Raw genomic sequence first — 22,322 nt, 5'->3', positions numbered from 1 at the left:
AAGATATCCCCAAATATCACACCTCCACTAATCTCCTGAACTACATTCTGTTTCCCAACATTAACCCTTTGATGCACAACATGGTCTAAAGTGACCCGACTAAGTTTTTATATTCTATATCTTTGCAATAAATTAACTTCATCTTTCAGTGTTGCAGGTTTTTCCTCAAATAACTTGTTTTTGATCATCATACATCCTAATTTTTTGTTTTCATTTCCTACTTTTTGAATAAAAACCCTTTTTTTAACACTACTCTTCTAATGCACAAGGTTATTTTTGACCCATGTTGTGCAGTAGAAGGTGTTTATATGTTGTCACCAATTTAAAACCTGACAAAGAAGACACAAATATTAACAATCCTATTTTGTTAAATTGGTGTTTTTTTCCAATGGAAATTATTATTTGGTGGCTCTAATAAATCTCAAATGTTAAAATATGTGATTTTCCAATTTAATCTGGTGATTCTAACAACTCTTTTAAAGTTAAACCTTCAAAATAAGACAAACATAGTTACACATTTACTCAAAATGTTCATTTAGTGAATCACTTTTTGTATCATTACGCTTCTAATGCACAAGGTCATTTTTGACCCGTGTGTGTAAACTTGATGTAATAATACAAAAACTGTTTTTCTTCATAAAGTATGAAAGGAAAATGGATATAATGATCTGTTGTAATAAAAAAAAAGATATTCAAACACACAGCAGCATGAAATAACATGGAAAATAATGTTGTGCATTAGAAAGTGTTTATATGTTGTGCATCAAAGGGTTAAAAGACGTTCTCCGTCGACTTTAAAACATACTTTCATATACAGTGTGACTTGTATTTTGCTGTATTATCGTCGAGCAAATATACATTACAATCAGCTGCAAACATCCATAGCACCCTTTGTTTATTTTCTTCATTGCACTCTATACATGATTTCAAGTTTTTCTTAACCCTTTCAGTATGGTTAAACATTTGAAGGTAAATTAAGACACCATCTGAAATCAAAAAAAGTGAACATAAGAGACAACTACTGCAAAAAAAAAAGTTGTGTCTAAAAACCAGATAAAACAGTAAATCTGAGGGAAATGATCTTGCTGCATGGACAGATAATTTACCTTGACAAGATTTCTTAAATTAAGATTATTAAATCTAGAAATAAGCATGTTGAACGCTTAAATGAAAATAAAAATAAAAAATAAATTAATTAACTCTAAAATTAAAGCTGCCAGCAGTGATGAACTGGCCCGAGCAGAGTGACCTGATGATTATTTGGTTCTTACCAAGATAAAAAATAACAACTTTAGATTTAGAAGTGTTAGATAATTTATCTTGTTTTATGTTTTGAGTTGATTTCTTATTTTAAGTGTTCACGTGCTTATTTCTAGAAAAACAGGAAAATGAGTCAGAAAAGCAGAAAAAATGAGACAGCAAAACAAAACAAAAAATACTCTGAAAAACAGAAAAAAAATTGATTTAGAAGTGTTAGATAATTTCTCTTGTTTTAAGAGTTAATTTCTTATTTTAAGCATTCAACATGCTTATTTCTAGATTTAATAAAAAACTGAAAAAATAGTCAGAAAAACAGAAAAAAAGAGTGAAAAACAGGAAAAAATTGTCGGAAAAACGGGGAAAAATGAGTCAGAAAAACAGATTTTTTTTTTCAGAAAAACTGAAAAAATACTCTGAAAACAGAAAAAAATTGTTACATAATTGATAATTGATTGTTTTAAGAGTTAATTTCTTATTTTAAGCGTTCAACATGCTTATTTCTAGATTTAATAATCTTAATTCAATTAATCTTGTCAAGGTAAATTATCTGTCCATGCAGCAAGATCATTTCCCTCAGATTTAATGTTTTTATTGTTTTTATACTCCCTTTTTTTTTACAGTGAAAGTTTCTTTACAATACTGTCTGTATTTATAACATTTAGCAGGCTTGTCGTTTGTTTATAACAATCTTTTGTTCAGATAAAATATAAAATGCACCATCGGTGTGTTTGTGCCAAAGGACGTGGCGATTATCTACAGCAAGTGCACTTGAGGAGGATAGAGGAGTTTTCACAGTTCGAGACATTTCGCCTCGTTTCTCACAAACAAAAGCAGAAAAACAAACAAACAAACAAACAGAGGCTTGAGAAGGATACAGGAGCCGACTCCAGTCTGGTTGGTTCAGTTCTCAAGGCCCAGGATGGAACACTGTTAACAGTCCCTGTTATCTGTCTGTTTATTCTTCTTTCTCCTTGTCCACCGGCTTCACCGGCTCCTGTTCCTCCAGCAGAGCTTGTTGTCTCTCCCGCTCCTTCACCAGCTGAACGCCACAGTAGGTCACCAGTAAGACGGAGAGGGAGGACAGAGGGAAACCTGGAGGGAACACAGACAGGAGGAGAAAGTAGGACGTTAACCCTTTGGAGTTTGGGGCTATTTTCCATTCTGCCTGTATAAACCACTTAAAAAAAACGTGTGTCTTTTTTGGTCATTTTGTGTCTTTTTTTTTTATCATTTTGTGTCTTTTTTTGGTCATTTTGTGTCTTTTTTGGTCACTTTGTGTCTTTTTTTGTCATTTTGTGTCTTTTTTTTATCATTTTGTGTATTTTTTTGATCATTTTGTGTCTTTTTTTGGTCATTTTGTGTCTTTTTCTGATCATTTTGTGTCTTTTTTGATCACTTTGTGTCTTTTTTTGATCATTTTGTGTCTTTTTTTAGTCATTTTGTGTCTTTTTTTGGTCATTTTGTGTCTTTTTTAGTCATTTTGTGTCTTTTTTTAGTCATTTTGTGTATTTTTTTGGTCATTTTGTGTCTTTTTTGGTCATTTTGTGTCTTTTTTTGTGTCATTTTGTGTCTTTTTTTGTTTTTTTACATTTTAAAAATATAATTAAAAATATAGGGAATTATTTTAAAAAATATATAATATTTAGTTAGATTTAGATTTTAATCTGAATAAAACACCTATGTATAAACTGTAAATAATAGTTTTGTTTCTTTTAATTTTAATTGAGGAACAAAAAATCTTCTAATTCTTAATTTTTGCTTCAAATAAAATTAATTTAGTCTTTAAATGAGTGCCGACTGCAGAGGGTTAAAAGAATGCAGCTTTCTGTAGATAATCCTGTGAACAACCTCTGTGTTTAATGTCGTTAATATTCTTTTATTCTATGTGAAGAAGCAACAATATCTGGAGGATGGAGCCATGAGAGACACTATTGGTTTCTGATGTCTGTCTCAGTTGTTCTCACTGTTACATTTTTATATAATACTTCTTTGTTGTTCCCACCTTTGAAAATCAGTCGTCTTCCCACCAGTTTGGCGAACTCCAAACTGTTGAGGGAGAGAACGTTGTAGAGGACGATGGTCCAGAAGTTGGCGGCGTTGAACAAACCGCGGATCCTGCGTGACATGGCTTCACCCATCAGACCCTGGAGACACGGGACAGTCAGAGGGAATGGCATCAATGGACATATTATTAGCATTTACTTGTATTTTAAGTTTCGATGCTTTAATGTTAAAAAACACATTGTTGTGTTTTTTTTCTCCTACTGTCTGCTTAAATATAGCCCATTCTGCTCTGATTTGTCATTCAGTGCGTTTACATGCACAGTTTAATCGAGCTGTGCTTAAAAATCTATTTTGGCATCTAATCGGACTTCTGTCCTTGTCCCAGTTTAAATGCAACTGAGAAAACTGAATAACTGACGGGAACGTGTCCTCCTCCTCAACACTGGGTGGAGATATGTGTCGTTTCAGCGGGTTAATATGGCGCCTTTCTGTTGACCTCAGTTTGAAGCCTTGTGCCGTCGCTACTGACCGGCTAATGTGACCGGCTAACGTGACCGGCTAATGTGCCACCGGCTAACGTGACCGGCTAATGTGCGACCGGCTAACGTGACTGGCTAATGTGCGACCGGCTAACGCGACTGGCTAATGTGCGACCGGCTAACGTGACCGGCTAATGTGCGACCGGCTAACGCGACTGGCTAATGTGCGACCGGCTAATGCTACTGGCTAATGTGCGACCGGCTAACGCGACTGGCTAATGTGCGACCGGCTAATGTGACCGGCTAATGTGTGACCGGCTAATGCTACCGGCTAATGTGCGACCGGCTAAAGCGACTGGCTAATGTGCGACCGGCTAAAGCGACTGGCTAATGTGCGACCGGCTAAAGCGACTGGCTAACGTGACTGGCTTTCTTGGATGTTTTTGTTCCGGGGTCATACACCAGCGTGGGTGTTGGAGGATGTGTTGTCTTGTCATACATGACGGCAAAAATCCAATTCCAATCATTTTATCTGGGTGTCCTAATCTGAGTTGGAGAACTCCAACATTAGTCGGACGAACACATTAACATGCACTTCAGTTGTTCAATTATAGTCGGATTAGGCAATAATTGTAATAAGTGTAATGTAAACGTACTGAGTTATCTCTGCACCATCATTGCAGCCGGGGAATGACTGTAATGACACTGTAGCAGCACTTTCTACCTACATATACTTTTATGTTCCTCACCTCTATGGTGGAAAATGGTGGAAGCGAGAAGAACTTTGCCACCCAGAGCTCAAAGTTGAGTCCGAAGCAGTTGAAGAAGGACCAGATGTAGACCAGCTCACAGGGGCCCAGCCACAGGGTGGTGATGGCGAAGGTGCAGAAGGTCGCCAGCAGCTCCTTGAAGATTTTGTCGTGATCGCCACCAATATAATCATAAACATACCTGCAAAATGACAGCTCAGATTCAACTGGATGAAGAATCCAAATGGCCCTCTATATATGCCTTTGGTTCATTTAAACCAATGATTTTAAACTCAAACACTCACTTGCACAGCCAGTCGTTGATGCCTCTGTCAAAGTGCCTGAAAACACAAAACGTGAAGATTTTTTACACATAGAATAGTCAACAAAGAAACACAACGATTTGATTGAACTTAAACCAGGTGAGACTTACGTCTCTGCGAAGACGTAGAGCATGGTGATACACTTGGGGGGCTGAGGAGGGTCCAGGTGGTCCAGAGTGGACACGGTGTTGATGACTCCAAACATCATGGCTGCCTTCACCCAGTCATACACCAGGTTGGAATACGCCAGACCAGCTGAGAGGAGCACATGAAACACAGCTAGAAAAAACTGCGAAAAACTGCCCAAAAATTTTGCATTGAAGTGAATGGGACGGCCGAAAAAAAATTAGCGAAAAAGAACAATAATTGGAGATTTTTAAACGTCTACTTCTCCGGCATAATTTCACCTAGAGACTCCATTTAAACTTTAAACAGTAGACACAAGTCTTGTGTATCGGTGTATTAATCCACGTTTCGATAGGTCATATAGTTTTTTATCAATCCCTGTTCAATGACCATGATCATTTTTGGAGAAATTCTGAGATCATAATGGGTGTGTATTGCACAGAATGTTCGTGTCAGAGTGTGTGACATCATCGCCAGAGTGTAGAGGGAGAGAATAAATTGTCAAAAAATAAATTTGAAAACTGCGCTCCAGGCCGCAAATTCCACTCTACATATATATATATATATATATATATATATATATATATATATACACACATACATACATAAATATATACCTCACTGTCCGTTTTTAAAAGTAATCTTAAAACCCATTTTTATTCACTGGCTTTTAACTCAACATGAGCCTTTGCTCTGTTTTATTTGTTTTTATCTGTTCTTTGTGTTTTTTAAAATTAAAATGAAAAACTGTCTGTTTTTAAAAGTAATCTTAAAACCCATTTTTATAGACTGGTTTTTACCCAGCATGAGACTCGCTCGTTGTTTTTACTCGTTTTTATTGTTGGCCTGTCCTGCCATGTAGAGCATTTTGTCTCAGCTGTGTCTGTTTTAAAGGCTCTATAATTAAAGCTGATTTGATGTGACTGACCCAGACACCAGTCAGACAGCTTGGTGACCAGCTTCATGTCACTGGGGATGGTGAGGATGTAGAGGTAGTGGAAGAAGACGTCCACCATCAGGATCACTCCCAGATGCAGCAGAGCCTTGGTGGTGATGTTCCACAGCTCACAATCTTTACGGATCAGCTGAGTGTTGTTCACCTGAGGAACAAAACAAAACATTAATGAACATCATCATCAACATGTTTGGGGAGAAGAAATCTTATATTAAAAAGGATTTAGAGCATTTATATCAAACCATTTTTTTTATATTATACAGTCATGGAAAAAATTATTAGAGCACCCTTTTTCTTCAATTTCTTGTTCATTTTAATGCCTGGTACAACTAAAGGTACATTTGTTTGGACAAACATAATGATAACAACAAAAATAGCTGATAAGAGTTTAATTTAAGAGCTGATATCTAGACATTTTCCTTTTTTTTTTTTTTTATTGATAATGATTTTGGTTATTATCAAACATGGCTAGATATCAGCTCTTAAATTAAACTCTTATGTTTTTAGTGTAACAATTTTATGTCTTTTTTATTGTGTCTTTTTGTGTCATTTTGTGTCCTTTTTTGTCATTTTTTGTCTTATTTTGGTCATTTTCTGTCTTTTAAAAAAAAAACATTTTGTGTCTTTTTTTTGTCATTTTGTGTCTTTTGTGGTCATTTTGTGTCTTAATTGTCATTTTGTGTCTTTTTAAAAAAAATCATTTTCTGTCTTTTTTTTAGTCATTTTCTGTCTTTTTGTGTCTTTTTTGGTCATTTTGTGTCTTTTTTTGGTCATTTTGTGTCTTTTTTTGTCATTTTTTGTCTTTTTTTAGTCATTTTGTATCTTTTTAGTCACTTTGTGTCTTTTTTAGTCATTTTGTGTCTTTTTTAGTCCTTTAGTCCAACATAAAATGTGATTTTTAATCTTTTTTTTTTATTTCAAAACACTATCATGCTCAATAAAGAATTTCAAATGTTGCAAATGTGAACAAAGGTGTCAAATCTAACATATAAGAGGGTTCCATCCAGTTCTATCATTTGATACTAAATCTATTTGAGCTTGTCTCCAGTTTTACTTGGTATATCATCATCAAACTGAAACTGGCCTCATGGAGTTTACAGCCAGAACTTTAGAGGTAAATTTACAGTAGGGCTCCACGCTGCTTTGTTTTCTAGTCTGGATGGAGGCAACAAGTCTGGATTATTTGGAGCTTTTGGACACTCCAGAGGGTTAAATATTGTTGATTAAAAGACAGTATTTGGAGAATAAAACTCAAATATGGCTATGTTAATCTAAATTCTTGTCTTCTGTCTCTCCCTGTGGCTTTGTTTTAGTTATATAAACACATGTGTGGGTGTTACATGAGCCTGCTCTAGAACAATGTGCACTCATGAGTGACGGCTTAATAACTGCTGTCAGGTTTTAGATGGCTGTCCATTGTTCACTCTGACTCATTTTTCCACCACTTTCAGTTGAGTCTTGAGTCCCGTACCTGGGCGTGGAACCTGTCGAAAGTCATGATGGGTCCGAAGAAGAAGAAGGGGAGGTAGAAGTTGTATTTGAGCAGGTCACAGAAGGTGAAGTTGCCGTCTTTCTTCTCACAGTTCTCCAAAGCGAAGCTCATGCAGCGAATGATGCTGAAGCCGATTCCTCCGTAGAACAGGATGTCTTGCAGGTCAAAGGAGCCCGTTACCAAGGTTTCCTGACGGAGTAGACACAGTTAATGTGAGCCTCAAACATCACCATAATACACACTGAATAACTGACTTTATTATTATTATTATTACAAATAAGCAGTTCACTCCATTACATGTATTTATATATAACTTACAGAACTATGTAATGCTGTATTACTGCTTATATTATAGTATATGTCTGTATGTACGTATATATATGTATGATTATGTGTGTGTGTGTTTGCATATGTACATGTATTTATATAAGTATGTACATACATGTGTATTTGTATGTGTCTATGTGTATTTGGTATGTGTGTGTGTATATATGTATATACATACAGATGTGTGTGTGTGTGTATGTACATATATATATATTTATGTACATGTTTGTGTGTGTATATATGTATATACATACGTGCGTGTGTGTATATATGTATATACGTACAAATGTGTGTGTGTGTGTGTGTGTGTATGTATATGTATATAGTACGTGTGTGTGTGTGTGTGTGTGTGTGTGTATACGTATATATGTGTGTGTATATATGTATATAGTACACAAATGTGTGTGTGTGTATATATGTATATAGTACACGTGTGTGTGTGTGTGTGTGTGTGTATATAGTAATATATACTTACAAATGTGTGTGTGTGTGTGTGTGTGTGTATATATATATATGTACATGTTTATGTGTGTATATATGTATATATGTAAATATGTGTGTATATATGTATATATGTAAATATGTGTGTGTGTGTGTGTGTGTGTGTGTATATAGTAATATATACTTACAAATGTGTGTGTGTGTATATAGTAATATATACTTACAAATGTGTGTGTGTGTGTGTATATATATATGTACATGTTTATGTGTGTATATATGTATATACGTAGATATGTGTGTATATATGTATATATGTAAATATGTGTGTGTGTGTGTGTGTGTGTGTACATAGATATGTGTGTATATGTATATAGTACATATGTGTGTGTGTGTGTGTGTGTGTGTGTGTGTGTGTGTATAAATGTATATTCGTAGATATGTGTGTGTGTGTATATGTATATAGTACATATGTGTGTGTGTGTGTATAAATGTATATTCATAGATATGTGTGTGTGTGTGTATATGTATGTCAGTCAGTCAGACAGTCAGTGATATTGAACCTGGGCCCCGGTCCCTCTCACCTGCCAGGAGTTATACGGCTCCAGTTTGATTGACGCCAGCGTGGTGAGCCCGCCCACAAACACCAACCACTTCATCTTGAGGCGAGCGACGCTGTAGAGGACGAAGCAGTGGGACAGGACCAGCGCCATGAAGGTCCAGCCCATCGTCACCAGCACCGACAAACCACCGTACACACAGAAGACCAGGGATCTGTGCTGTGGGGAAGGAGGAGCCAGCGTCAGGGGAACTCACCACTAAAACTAATCTAAATATTTATGATTTAATGCAACACACATGAAGAATGCTAGTACGTTAGCACTGTTAGCACTGTTGTTGTAGCAACACTTTAGGATGGAAGGATTAAATTATGGGCAGAAAACAACAACAAATATCCTGAGCACGTATTAATGATTTACAATGAAACACATGACAAATGTTATATATCAAAATCACAAGTTTATTAATGTTACCTTACATCCATTTATACCAATCTTCATTGTAAGCATGAAACAAGACAGAAAACATGTTTAAAACATATTGAACTGTTTTAAATATGTCAAAATTATACACAGGGGAGAAGAACTGGGACACTAAACAAACATCATCACAGTCTAATATAATACACCTCATGCTCATGCATCACACAATAATATGTTAGGCCTCAGGCTACAAATATACAATATGATAATATGTATTTTGCACTATTGAATAGAATGGAATTGAATTACTTGTGCAGCCCAAGGCCTAATGCTTACATCAGTCGTACATTTAATATGTTTATACCACACATCATGTTAAATATGGTGTATGTATCATACCCAAGCACACACACGTATATATATATATATATATATATATATATATATATATATATATATTACACAGATACATATACATATACACATATAAATAAGAGACATGCAGTGGTGAAATTAACATTAACATGGTTAAATTACACTTAAGTGTAATTTTGAGGCACTTGTACTTTACTTGAGTATTTCCATTTGATGTAACTTAATACTTGTACTTCACTACATTTAGCTGCTATCTAAATGACTCTTCAATTTAAAGTGATTATGCACATTTATAAATTAAACCACATAACAGTATATTAAGTAGTTAAAATGAGCCCTACCCCAAGAAAATTAAAATGCTGCTTTCATAAATGCATCAACAATAATAATAATAATAATAATAATAATGATAATATTAATAATACTAATGTTATTACTACTATTACTGCTACTACTACTACTAATAATAATAATACAATAATAGATTTAGAATAATAACAATCCTAGTGCGGCCATTCTGCATAACAAGTACTTCTACTTTTGAAACTTTAAGGTTTTTTTTATGCTGATACTTTTGTACTTTTACTTCAGTAAATTTTGATTTTTTGATTTGATTTTACTTGTAGTGGAGTCATTTCACAGTGTGGTTTTAGTACTTTTACTGCAGTAATGGACCTGAATACTTCTTCCACCACTGTAAACATGATGCCATTACACCTTCATGCATTCAGAATGAAGTGCTACTTAATTCACACACATGAACGCACCTTTGGAGCTAGCAGGGAAAATATCTTGGCAAAGATAACGTGACCCATGAGAGCAAAAAGGATATGATTACGGAATGTAGAGAACCACATCACCCACTCGAAGTCCGCAACATCCTGTTGAGAAGGAAGATGAATTATTAACACACCATGACAGCCGATCTCTTCTTTTAACGTCTCCAACAGTAAATCTATTTATAGAACACAATCAGATCCATAAAAAATATTATATACATGAGAAACATACCATTTTCCTGCCAAAGTAATGCCATCCTGGTTTCACACTTTCCTTGAAGGCCTTTCTGCTTACATTCTCTGAAGAAAGAAGAAAACAGGACATTTACTAGAGGTGGGGGAGAAAAAGTGATTATTTAATTAATAGCTGATGTGACAAGATTTGTAGCACACAGACAACACAAAAAAATTATACACTGTAAATAATAGCTGCGAAATCTACAAAAAAACTAGAAAATTTCCTCTGGCGAAATTGTGAAAGGGCCCGGGGGCTACTGCCGGTGTGTGTACACTATGATGAGATTCTTCAGAGATTTCAAACTATTAATACTAGTAATGTTATGATACTATATAATATACAAGGAGCACACCTACAACAAACATTCCTTTTCAAGTATTTATTTATACAGCAACCTATGCCCTTTAACCTCAAAATGTGTGTGTGTGCGCGCTTATGCGCATGTATCTGTAACTGTAACTGCAATCAGATCAAAGCAATCAACAGAATTAACTGACACCAACTGCCAATTTTCCGTAACAGAGGTGGACAGACTGGAATTTCTGGCCCCGAACAGAAAGCATTTTTGGCAAAACCATAATACCTATCATTGATCTGACTTCACTTTGAGCGTCCTGAGTTCTTCCTGAACGTCTGCATATGTTGTTGCTTTTTAAGAAAAATGAAAAAATAGCTTTGTGAGAGCGATTTAAAAAAACTTTTACATCTCCCTTTTTCAGAAATCTTCCTGCGTTTTTAATATGGGAGCCAATGAGGCTGTTGGTGGTGTTGGTGGATCATCTGTGCGTCCTACGCCCAAACTATAACTCTGACAGCTTCACCAGAGGATTGTGAGTGAAAAGACTAATTTTCCTACGTTTCTATGTATAAATTATTTCTGTAGAGTGGAATTTGCGGCCTGGAGCGCAGTTTTCAAATTTATTTCTTGACAAAATTTTCTCTCCCTCTACACTCTGGCGATGATGTCACACACTGTGACAATACACACCCATTACAATTTCAGAATTACTCCAAAAATTATCATGGTCATTGAACAGGGATTGATAAAAAACTATATGACCTATCGAAACGCAAATTAATACACCAATACACAAGACTTGTGTCTACTGTTTAAAGTGTAAATGGAGTCTCTAGGTGAAATTATGCCGGAGAAGTAGACGTTTAAAAATCTCCAATTATTGTTCTTTTTCGCTCATTTTTTTTCAGCCGTCCCATTCACTTCAATGCAAAATTTTGGGCAGTTTAAAATTTGTATTCTGTAGAGAAAAGTAATAGCACACCGATCCCGATCAAACCGCACGTTTTGATATATAATTTGTCCTGCAACTCTTCAAGTTGTAGGACTAGTAGCGGGACGAAATTGCGTCCGGAAGAGGAAGAAGAAGAAATCCACAGTATAACAGTAGTGTGCTCAAAGCGATTGCCCCGTGGCTCTGATAAATATTATAAAATTTCTTCAAATTGTGTTTATTTAGTATATTTTAAGACAAAAAAAACACTACAAACTTTTTTTCCTTACTGGTATCATAATGCGTACCATAGAGGGATACACCATTTTGAGAAAAATTGTCAAAATGTCCAAAAATTTAAAGGATTTAGTGTAATTGTTGGATTATTCAGAGTGAATCTAAGGTGTGAGAGCTCAGTCCGTCCATTTGATAACATCACATATTACATAATGAACAAAGCTTTCTATTTTTGAAGCTGACACTCATACAGTGAAAGATAATCTGGTTGTAGGAGATTATTTTACTGCATAACCTAACAAAAAAAAAAAAAAAGACAAAAAAAAGATAAAAATAAATGTGATGATAATGAGAATCATGACGAGGATGTGAGGAGATTTCAGGTCAACTAATGCGACTGACTGGCTCGCTGCTCCACTGAGGCTCCTCCGGCTTTGCCTGATCACACTAATGGACATGAAAAAGGATATCTAGATGTGAGGGTCGGGGAGGGAAAGCCTCTTACTTCTGGGAACACGGCCAAGCTCCTATTACGGCTGGACAGTGTTACTGTAGCTGTGTAAATACCCACAGAGACTGAGCAGCCAGAAATAAAAAAATCACCATTTCAAAAGAATCAGAAAGAAAAAGAACCCGGACATATAATAATATAATTACTATATCGACTTATCGTTTGATATATAAAAATGGACATGATAGTTTTTTTCTGGACTCTGGAGATATATTTTATATATTTTGTGCTTTTTTGTGTTGTGTTTAAAGTAATGTTTATGTATATATATATCCCAAGCAGCCATTCCAGCTGTTTATACAGTCATTGAAAAAATTATTAGACCATTTTTTTCTTCAATTTCTTGTTCATTTTAATGCCTGCTACAACATCTAGACATTTAACATGGTTTTCTTGATAATAACCAAAATCATTTTCAAGAAAACCACGGAAAATGTCTAGATATCAGCCCTTACATTAACCCATAGACTAAAAAAGACGTAAAAAGACCATAAAGGACACAAATTGACCAGAAAAAAGACACAAAATGACCAAAAAAGATGTAAATGACCTATAAAAAGACACAAAATTACCAAAAAAGACGTAAAATCACCAATAAAAAGACACAAAATTACAGAAAAAGACGTAAAATGACCAATAAAAAGACAAAAAATGAACAAAAAACACATATAATGACCAAAAAAGACACAAATGTACCAAAAAAATACACAAAATGAACAAAAAAAGATGTAAAATGACCATAAAAGACACAAATTGACCAATAAAAAGACAAAATGAACAAAAAAGACATATAATGACCAAAACAAATACACAAAATTACCAAAAAATACCTATAATGACCTTTTTTGGTTATTCAAAAAACCAAAACCATGGAAAATGTCCAGATATCAGCTCTTAATTAAACTCTTATCAGCTATTTTTGTTATCATTATATTTGTCTAAACACATGAACCTTTAGTTGTACCAGGCATTAAAATGAACAAGAAATTGAAGAAAACAAGGGTCTAATAATATTTTCCATGACTGTATATATCGTCCTAATAAATGTGTTATGGTGACACATAAAAGAATAACTGACAACATGACTTTAGCCCGGACTGATCTGACTCCACCCACTGTGACAGACTGTACCATTCACCACATCACACTCAGTCCATTCACAAGATCTTCACTGTCTGGATACATGCAAACACTCAGCAGCACCTTAGGGTGAAAGCTCTGGGATCAGCTGACTCCCTGTCACTGAAATGTCTCCATCAGGAAAACTAATTAGAAAGTAATTGGACCATCTTTAATTTGTTTTCTTATTAATAGGAACCTGCAGGAGTTCCTTAGAGGAGGGGGGGAGGGGGTCTCTCTCCTGCTACATTAACTTTATTATATGCAGATTTAGGTTAAATAGAGCCATGTTTTAGGTATGATCTTGTTTTTTAAGCACATTTTAACAATAGCCGCGTTTCCTTTAGGAGGAAGAGCTGATCATAAACAAAGCAGCATGGCTAATTATGCACAGCGTGAGTATACACAGTGAATTAACTGGCATCGCTAACTGTGCACAGTTAGTGAGTGTCTGGTGCTTGTTGTAAACAAACAGAGATCGCTAAGTGAACACCTCCTGCAGCAGCAGCACATACACACTGTACTGCTACAGAGCTAACTGTTAGCCTGTTAGCACATACACACTGTACTGCTACAGAGCTAACTGTTAGCCTGTTAGCACATACACACTGTACTGCTACAGAGCTAACTGTTAGCCTGTTAGCACATACACACTGTGCTGCTACAGAGCTAACTGTTAGCCTGTTAGCATATACACACTGTACTGCTACAGAGCTACTCTTAGCCTGTTAGCACATACACACTGTACTGCTACAGAGCTAACTGTTAGCCTGTTAGCACATACACACTATACTGCTACAGAGCTAACTGTTAGCCTGTTAGCACATACACACTGTACTGCTACAGAGCTAACTGTTAGCCTGTTAGCACATACACACTGTACTGCTACAGAGCTAACTGTTAGCCTATTAGCACATACACACTGTACTGCTACAGAGCTAACTGTTAGCCCGTTAGCAATTTGCAGACTGGACACTAAGGGGTTAACATCCCCTCCGGCTCTCTGACTGCAGCTGGGAGAGACTGCTGCAGGAGGACTGGGCCGATTCGACTCGTTCTTACTCTTCTTAACGAGCTGCGGGGCCGGAGGCTCGTTAAGCCGTATCAGCATCAAAATGTACTTAAAGTATCAAAAGTAAAAATATTCCCTATGCAGAATGGACCCGCTCAGATTGTTTTATATATTCCAAGTTTATTATTGAATTATTATTATTATTGATGCATTTATGTAAGCAGCGTTATAATTTTCTTAATTAACTTAATATACTGTTATGAGGTTCAATTATTATTTATCATGTTTTAATGTATATTAATGAATAATAACTCAAACTGTCAGCTAACAATAATCGAGAGGCAGGCGTGGCATTCTGTAAAAATGGCAAAAAAAAGGGGTCTAATCATCTAACACTGTTCCTATAAATAAACATGTTTTTTATGGTATTTTTTTATGAAAAGTTTTTTTTTATATTTGAATTGTACCTTTATATGTTCATATTTGCAACCTATGTTTATCATTTTTCAGGTCTTAAACAGTTCATTGAGCATATTTGTTTTGATTTTTGTTGTTGTTTTTTTTGTGTATTTTTGGACTCAATGTGTTGATAAAGTGGGTTTAAGTGAAACAAATAATTGTCAGATCATGTTGAAGTTGTGCTGAGAAAATACCAAATACCAAACATGAGTATTGTAAATATTTTGTGGTATATAAAGGGCGAATAGGCTCAGACCCCAGAGGATTAAAACTTGACCTGAAAAGTAACTAAAGCTCAATGTAGTGGAGTAAAAAGTGCAATATTTGCCTCAAAATGTAGTGGAATAGAAGCATAAAGTTACATAAAATCGATATACTGTACTTAACCCATAAGAACCCATGGTGACACCTGTGTAACAAAAACGTTAAATCTTCTATTTTTTGTTACTAGGCTAAGTTTAAACCCATTTAACAATTCTAATCCGTTAATAGGGTGTCCTGTATTGCATTTAACTTGTTTTGACCATATTTCCTGAAAAAATAAAAGTCACAATTTTGATAAAAAAAAAAGACACATGGGTATTTGTATTTATTTATTATCGATTTATTATTATTATGCTACTTAAAAACAAATCTAAAAAATAATTTGTTGTTAAACAGAACTAATAATGTCACAATTTTGATAGATGTTGTGGAGATGCAGAGAAAAAGGCAAATTTGTGTCTAGTTTTTTTAAATTTTAAAATACGAAATATTATTAACGTAAATACTATAAGCTCCCAATGTAATGTTTATGTCACATCACAGATCTTTGACATTTAGGGATAGGGTTTTTGAAAACACATCAGAAATGGTGGTATATCCCCCATAACTTTCCTTTAAGGATAACTGGGTCTGGGTTCTTATGGGTTAAGTACAGTAAATGTACATAGTTACTTTCCACCACTGGTATTGTGTTATTGTGTTGTTGTGTTGTTGTGTGTTGTGTGTTGTTGTCTCACCACTTGAAGCTTCCAGTATCCAGCTTCCTGCCCATATGACGGCCACGCCGAGGACAGCTGTGTAGAGATACAGCTCATATCTGGGGAGGGCAGCCTTGATCCCCATGGTGAATCTAACACTGGAAACCTAACGGACAGAAAAACAACCAGACACACAAAACATTAGACCTGACTGAAGAAAAACAGACACATCTGAAACCAGCAATATTCTTTTTTCAGGACATAATACATATTCAATCAGAAAAGGTACAATTCACCCATTTTTCCCCCTTTTAGAACAACCCCCGCCCCCCGAACCAGAGACTTACATTCACATAAAATAAGCAAAAAACAATAAATAGTAATGATAATGAGAAAATACAACTCCCTCCCCCTCAAAGAAAAACAGGAGGGGTGAACGGTAGCCAAATAAACAATAATAAAAAACGAAAAATAAAAGTAAAAATATACATATATACATACATACATACATACATACATACATACATACATATACATACACATAAAACCAAACAAATAATAATAATACTAAATAAAATAAAAAGGGACATTTAGAGGAGATATACAGAATGCTTAGAAAAAACAAACAAAATAGCTATAACAATTTGTATATGTTGTGCCTAGAGTTTGACCACCAAATCAGTATACTAAAAACAATTACTGGCCATTTAAAAGTTATGAAACCAGCAATATTTGATTGTTAATGGGTATATAAACAGATCACTGCACCAGTGTTTCTGTTGTTTATTTTGCAGACTTTTCCAAAGGAAGCAGCATTTTGTGCCACAAAAAACACTCAAAATGTCATTTTCAGGCCCTTTTCCATCTAGAAAAAACAATATTCCTACTGATAGGAGAGTAAACCTTCATTTTTGATAGTTTCAGATCAGGGATGGGCAACTTAAATGCTGCAGGGGGCCACGATTTTTCATGTTCACTACCACAGGGCCACATATAGGAGCGAACACTTAACCAGATATGATGAAACTGCAATTTTAAATATGTTTACAGTGCAGTAACTTAACATATTTCATGCTCAAATGCATGTTTAACAGTATAAATAAAAAAAAGAACCACTTATTGTGATTTTTTCAGTGCAAGAACAGCAGACCAACATTAATTACAAGAAGTCATTTTGTGCATTTTTACTCTACACTTTTAAGATTTCATGCTCAAATGCATGTAGTTGTACTGAGGGCCACTTCAAGTGAGGGTGTGGGCCGTATGTGGCCCCCGGGCCTCCATTTGCCAATCCCTGACTTAGACATTCATTTCAATGGGTCGTTGGTTCAATGCTACAATGTTTCCTACAGACAACATTCAGACAAGAAACCGGTTAAAAAAGCTCCTTTTATCATGTTTTCAATTTTAAAATATATATATGTATTGTTTTGTATTGTACCCTGTTGAAGCTACTGAATCTTTTACACATGTTTATTAAATTAAATTAATTAATAAATTAACTTTAAAAACTTTATTTTTCACTTGTACACCGTTATGGTACAATGTTGCCTACGGGCAACAAACCCCCAAAAACTTCCACAAACATAAAATTTCTTCAGATTATGTTTATTTAGTCTATTTTAAGACAAAAAAAAACCCCACTCCAAACATTATTTTCCTAACTGGCATCATAATGTGTACCATAGAGGGTTATGGTGATTTAGAAATGTTGTCATCATCACATACTTCTATCTTTCAGATGATGTCACCACTTCTATGTTATTGTTGACCTGCTATCTCCCCCTAAACATCCACTGCCCACAACCACCAATTCTCAAAAAACAAAAAAACAAAAAACCCCGAATGGTAACTGGATATACTACAGAAATACATCAGTCATCAGCACCATTCATATATATATATATATATAGATATACTTCCTTGGTATTATTTCACAAAAGCCCAGAGTAAAAACAGCTTAATGATACTTTAAAACTATACATTGATAAAAACGCATCAAGGTGCATAAACACAGGTTGTTCCTGACAGACCCCAAGGTGTTTTAAAGAGGTGACATTTCACTAATCAGCCTTCACATCGACAGTCAGTGAGTGACTTAAATAGTCGTGCAGAGCTCCGGCTCCTCGGAATCAGCACCGTCAGCTGCGCAACCCAACCTCCCCTTCCTATTATAGCTCTGCAGTTGGTGCTGTGCAGCAGGGCAGCTGCAGTGCTATGTGATCTGAGGGGCAGGGGGCTCATACTCACTCACACAATAATTAGCTCTGGCTGGAATGACCAAGAATGGAGCATCGGGGTGGGAAAAACACACACACAGTCACTTTCCAGTGCAGAATAACGCACTTGTACCTGCTTATGTGCGCGTGGGTGTGAGATAGTGACGTTTATGCATGTGTGTGTGTGTGCGGGGCTGATGTCGCGCGCTCTGAGTAGAAGTTAAAGGAGTTGCACTAACAAGTTCTGGCCATGCCAAGATGTTTCCATGGCTAGAGGAGCAGGACGCGTCCTGCATACAGATCCTGGTTGGTTTACTGTTTCACTGCTCCGATAGCAACACACAGGCCCTTTGCATTGATATATAGGCTGTATATGTTATTTAACCCTATGTAGAAATAAAGACAGACTGGTTTTGCACTAACCTTGTATCCGCTTCACACTGTCAGGATGAGGGCAGCAGTGTTTACTCTTCACTAGAGAGAGGGAAGAAAAGAAAAGGGGGCGGCGGTGCTGCAGCAGGTCCCTCTAATTCATCCGTCCGGTGGGGGGCTCCGAGCCGCTGCCGCTGCTGCGATCACAGCCTCGGCCAGTCAGGATGGTGCGGAGTCAACGACAGGAGGAGGAGGAGGAGGAGGAGGAGGAGGAGGAGGGGGATATATTTATCCTTCACTACTGTACCGCAGTGAGGGGTGGTCCACATCAGACCTTAGTGGAGAGCAGAAACACAGTGGGAAGAATGGGAACAGATCAGGAGGAACACAGCTGCATCAATCAATAATAGACATGATCAATAAGCAACAAATAGACATGATCAATAAGCAACATATAGATATGATCGATAAGCAACATATAGACATGATCAATAAGCAACATATAGTTATTTATAAGCAACATATAGTTATTTATGTTATATATATATATATATATATATATATGTAAAGTATGTACATATATATATATATATATATATGTATATATATATGTAAAGTATGTATATATATATATATATATATATATATATAAAGTAAGTAAAAAAATAAAAATAGTAATATATATACATACACAATTTTGTAATAATAAAAGTAAAGATAAAAATAATATATATATATATATTATAATATATATAAGTAAAAAAAATAAAAATAATATATATTACTTTTAAATATATCATTTTTACTTTTTATATATATATACATACACAATTTTAGCAATAATATATATATATATATATATATATATATATATATATATATATAAATTATTATTTTTACTATAAAGTAAAAAATCAAATATATACATTAAAAGTATATATATTGCACTATAATATAATTGCACTTAGACAGTAAGAACAGCAGATACAGAAAATGAATACAGTGTATCCTGGAAACATTTACTTAATTTGGACACTAGGTGGCGCTCTCGACTTTTTAACATTATACCACACACACATACACACACATGCACTGAAAGAGGGAACACACAGCAAAACGTCTCTAACTATTATAGCTCAGATTGTTAAACAGCCTGTTGTTTGCCTGCATGTTTAACCCTTTGATGCACAACATGGTCTAAAGTGATCCAATTAGGTTTTTATGTTCTTTATCTTTGCAATAAATTAATTCCATCATTCAGTATTCCAGGTTTTCCTCAATTAACTTATTTTTGATCATCATACGTCCTAATTTTTTGTTTACATTTCTTATTTCTTTGAATAAAAACCCTTTTTGTATCACTACGCTTCTAATGCACACCCTGGGTCAAAAATGACCCGTATCCATTTTCAAGTGTTTCTATTATACATCTTTGAAATAAATGTATTTTATCATTAATTAGGCCTGTATAAGTTCAGTATAAGTACAGTACAAAGTGTAAGTACAGTACAAATTATTATTATTATTATTATTATTATTGTAATTATTATTATAGTATTAGGTCATTTAATTTCAAATCAAATTTGGATGAATGGGTCATTTCATAAACTTGATGTAATAATACAAAAACTATTTTGAAATGAAAGGAAAAATGGATATAATGATCTGTTGTAATAAAAAAAGAAATATATTCAAACACACAGCAGCATGAAATAACATGAGAAATGAATGCAGGTCATGTTTGACCCATGTTGTGCATTAGAAGGTGTTCATATGTTGAGCATCAAAGGGTTAAAACCAAAGCTAGGGATTCACCATATTTCGCTTACATAACTATTTTGTTTGAATGTATTCCTTTTTTTATGATAATAATAAAGAGCTATAATTTGCTACGTGAGACCGAGAGTAATTACAGAGGAAAGGAGTCTCGTCCAGCCAGCTGCAGGGTTGAGTTGCTTTTAGACAGTTTAACAGTTAGCTTTTTTATTTCGAACATGTGCGAGTAACACAACAAAGTGAACTGAAAAACAAACAAATCTAATGAGAATTATCAAAACAAAAATAGCAATAGTCAAAACAAAAGCTATAATGTGAATGCAACATGTCCGAAAAGGAGTAGGATGAAGCATATTCTTATTTAAACCCCTTCTCCACTACTCAATTAACAATTGTTTCCCCCCATAACATACATATTTACAAAAAAATAGAAAATAAATAGATTAAATAAACAAATATATAAATCATATCATATCACGCCCCCTTTTGTAACCAGTGGCGGTTCTTCACACACACACATATATATATATATATATATATATATATATATATATATGTATATATATACACACACACACACATATTTATATATATATATATATATATAAAGATCATTCTGACTGTACTGCACTTTCAAAATAAGTTTAATAATATTGTGCACAAAAATGAGAAATGTCACGGTCATACAAAATACATTATTATTGTACTCATTATTTAAATCAATGTATTTGTATCTTCCAAATATACTTAAATGAGATGTTTAAATAAGCTAAAATAAAGATTTTTGAATGCTTAAATATCATCTTTGCCATTTTCTAATGTGCTAATGTGCCCCTCTGATTAAACACCGGCCCTTCCTTGCCCCCCACAGTGAAATTGGTCTAGAACCGCCACTGTTTGTAACCAACATGGTCTCACAGAAATCCGTGAAATAGCCACGGATTTCGCTTAACTCAAAATCCGTGGAATAGCCACGGAATCGCTCAAATTTCCGTGAAACTGACACGGATTTCGCTACAATGCAAGTTAATGACAGTCATATCCCGTGGCTATTCCAACATACAAAGTGATTATGTACATTCACTGAGTGAAGATTTAGAAAATAAAACATATATTTCTCGCTAGAAATGTGATCAAAATCCATTTTTATGCAGAAACTAAGTCAAAATATTGATTTTTCACTAAAAATTAGAGAACTGTCCGCCATGTTTTTTGTTCTGACCGCTGGGACCTTGAAAGTCAAGCGAATTCGAGTGGCTATTCCACGGATTTTGAGTTAAGCGAAATCCGTGGCTATTTCACGGATTTCTGTGAGACCATGTTGGTTACAAACAGTGGCGGTTCTATACCAGTTTTACTGTGGGGGCCAAGGAGGGGCCAGTGTTTAATCAGAGGGGCACATTAGCATATTCGAAAATGGCAAAGATGATATTTAAGCATTCAAAAATCTTTATTTTAGCTTATTTAAACATCTCATTTAAGTATATTTGGAAGATACAAATACATTGATTTAAATAATGACACTCACCAACAATAACAGTTTTTTTTGTATGACAATTTTTAATTTACATTTTTAATTTTTATTTAATATATATATATTTTTTAATGTATTGACCGAAATAAACGGAAACGAAAAGAAACCTTCTAATGCATAACATGGGTCAAAAATGACCCGCATTAATTTCCCATGTTATTTCATGCTGGCTGTGTGTTTTACTACAACAGATCATTATATCCATTTTCCCTTTCACACTTTATGAAGAAAAGGTTGTTTGTAACCCTGGGGGCCCTCTAGGGGTCGCGCCCCCCAGGTTGGGAACCACCGAGTTGAGGGTTGAGCAACATGAGTGGTGCGGATCTGGAACACAGCGCCCCCTCCCTCTCCGGCTCCGCTTCAG

The 22,322-nt window shown here is 35.0% G+C and overlaps 1 protein-coding gene across 1 annotated transcript; it reads right to left on the bottom strand.

The window, feature by feature from the left end:
- Positions 1-1,824: 1,824 nt before the first annotated feature.
- On the bottom strand, positions 1,825-18,786 carry hhatla (hedgehog acyltransferase like, a). Its single transcript, XM_059344780.1, has 13 exons — positions 18,700-18,786; positions 16,097-16,223; positions 10,523-10,590; positions 10,279-10,392; positions 9,188-9,208; positions 8,738-8,932; positions 7,368-7,577; positions 5,870-6,041; positions 4,926-5,070; positions 4,798-4,833; positions 4,493-4,694; positions 3,263-3,404; positions 1,825-2,352 (listed from the first exon to the last, which is right to left on the bottom strand). The coding sequence occupies exons 2-13, from the start codon at positions 16,200-16,202 to the stop codon at positions 2,216-2,218; spliced, it is 1,548 nt and encodes a 515-aa protein (XP_059200763.1). The 5' UTR covers positions 16,203-16,223; positions 18,700-18,786; the 3' UTR covers positions 1,825-2,215.
- Positions 18,787-22,322: the final 3,536 nt, after the last annotated feature.

This window comes from Centropristis striata, chromosome 11 (genome assembly GCF_030273125.1).
Source record: "Centropristis striata isolate RG_2023a ecotype Rhode Island chromosome 11, C.striata_1.0, whole genome shotgun sequence".
NCBI lineage: Eukaryota > Metazoa > Chordata > Actinopteri > Perciformes > Serranidae > Centropristis > Centropristis striata.
This window is presented reverse-complemented; position numbering and strand designations above follow the sequence as displayed.

What these genes read in the sequence shown, in the direction of transcription:
- hhatla (XM_059344780.1), bottom strand. Translation starts at nt 16,202, where the DNA reads ATGGGGATCAAGGCTGCCCTCCCCAGATATGAGCTGTATCTCTACACA. An exon ending in TCGACAGGTTCCACGCCCAG is followed by an intron (nt 6,042 to 7,367) that starts GTACGGGACTCA and finishes TTTGTTCCTCAG; the next exon opens with GTGAACAACACTCAGCTGAT. An exon ending in ATCAACGACTGGCTGTGCAA is followed by an intron (nt 4,695 to 4,797) that starts GTGAGTGTTTGA and finishes GTCATTTTGCAG; the next exon opens with GTATGTTTATGATTATATTG.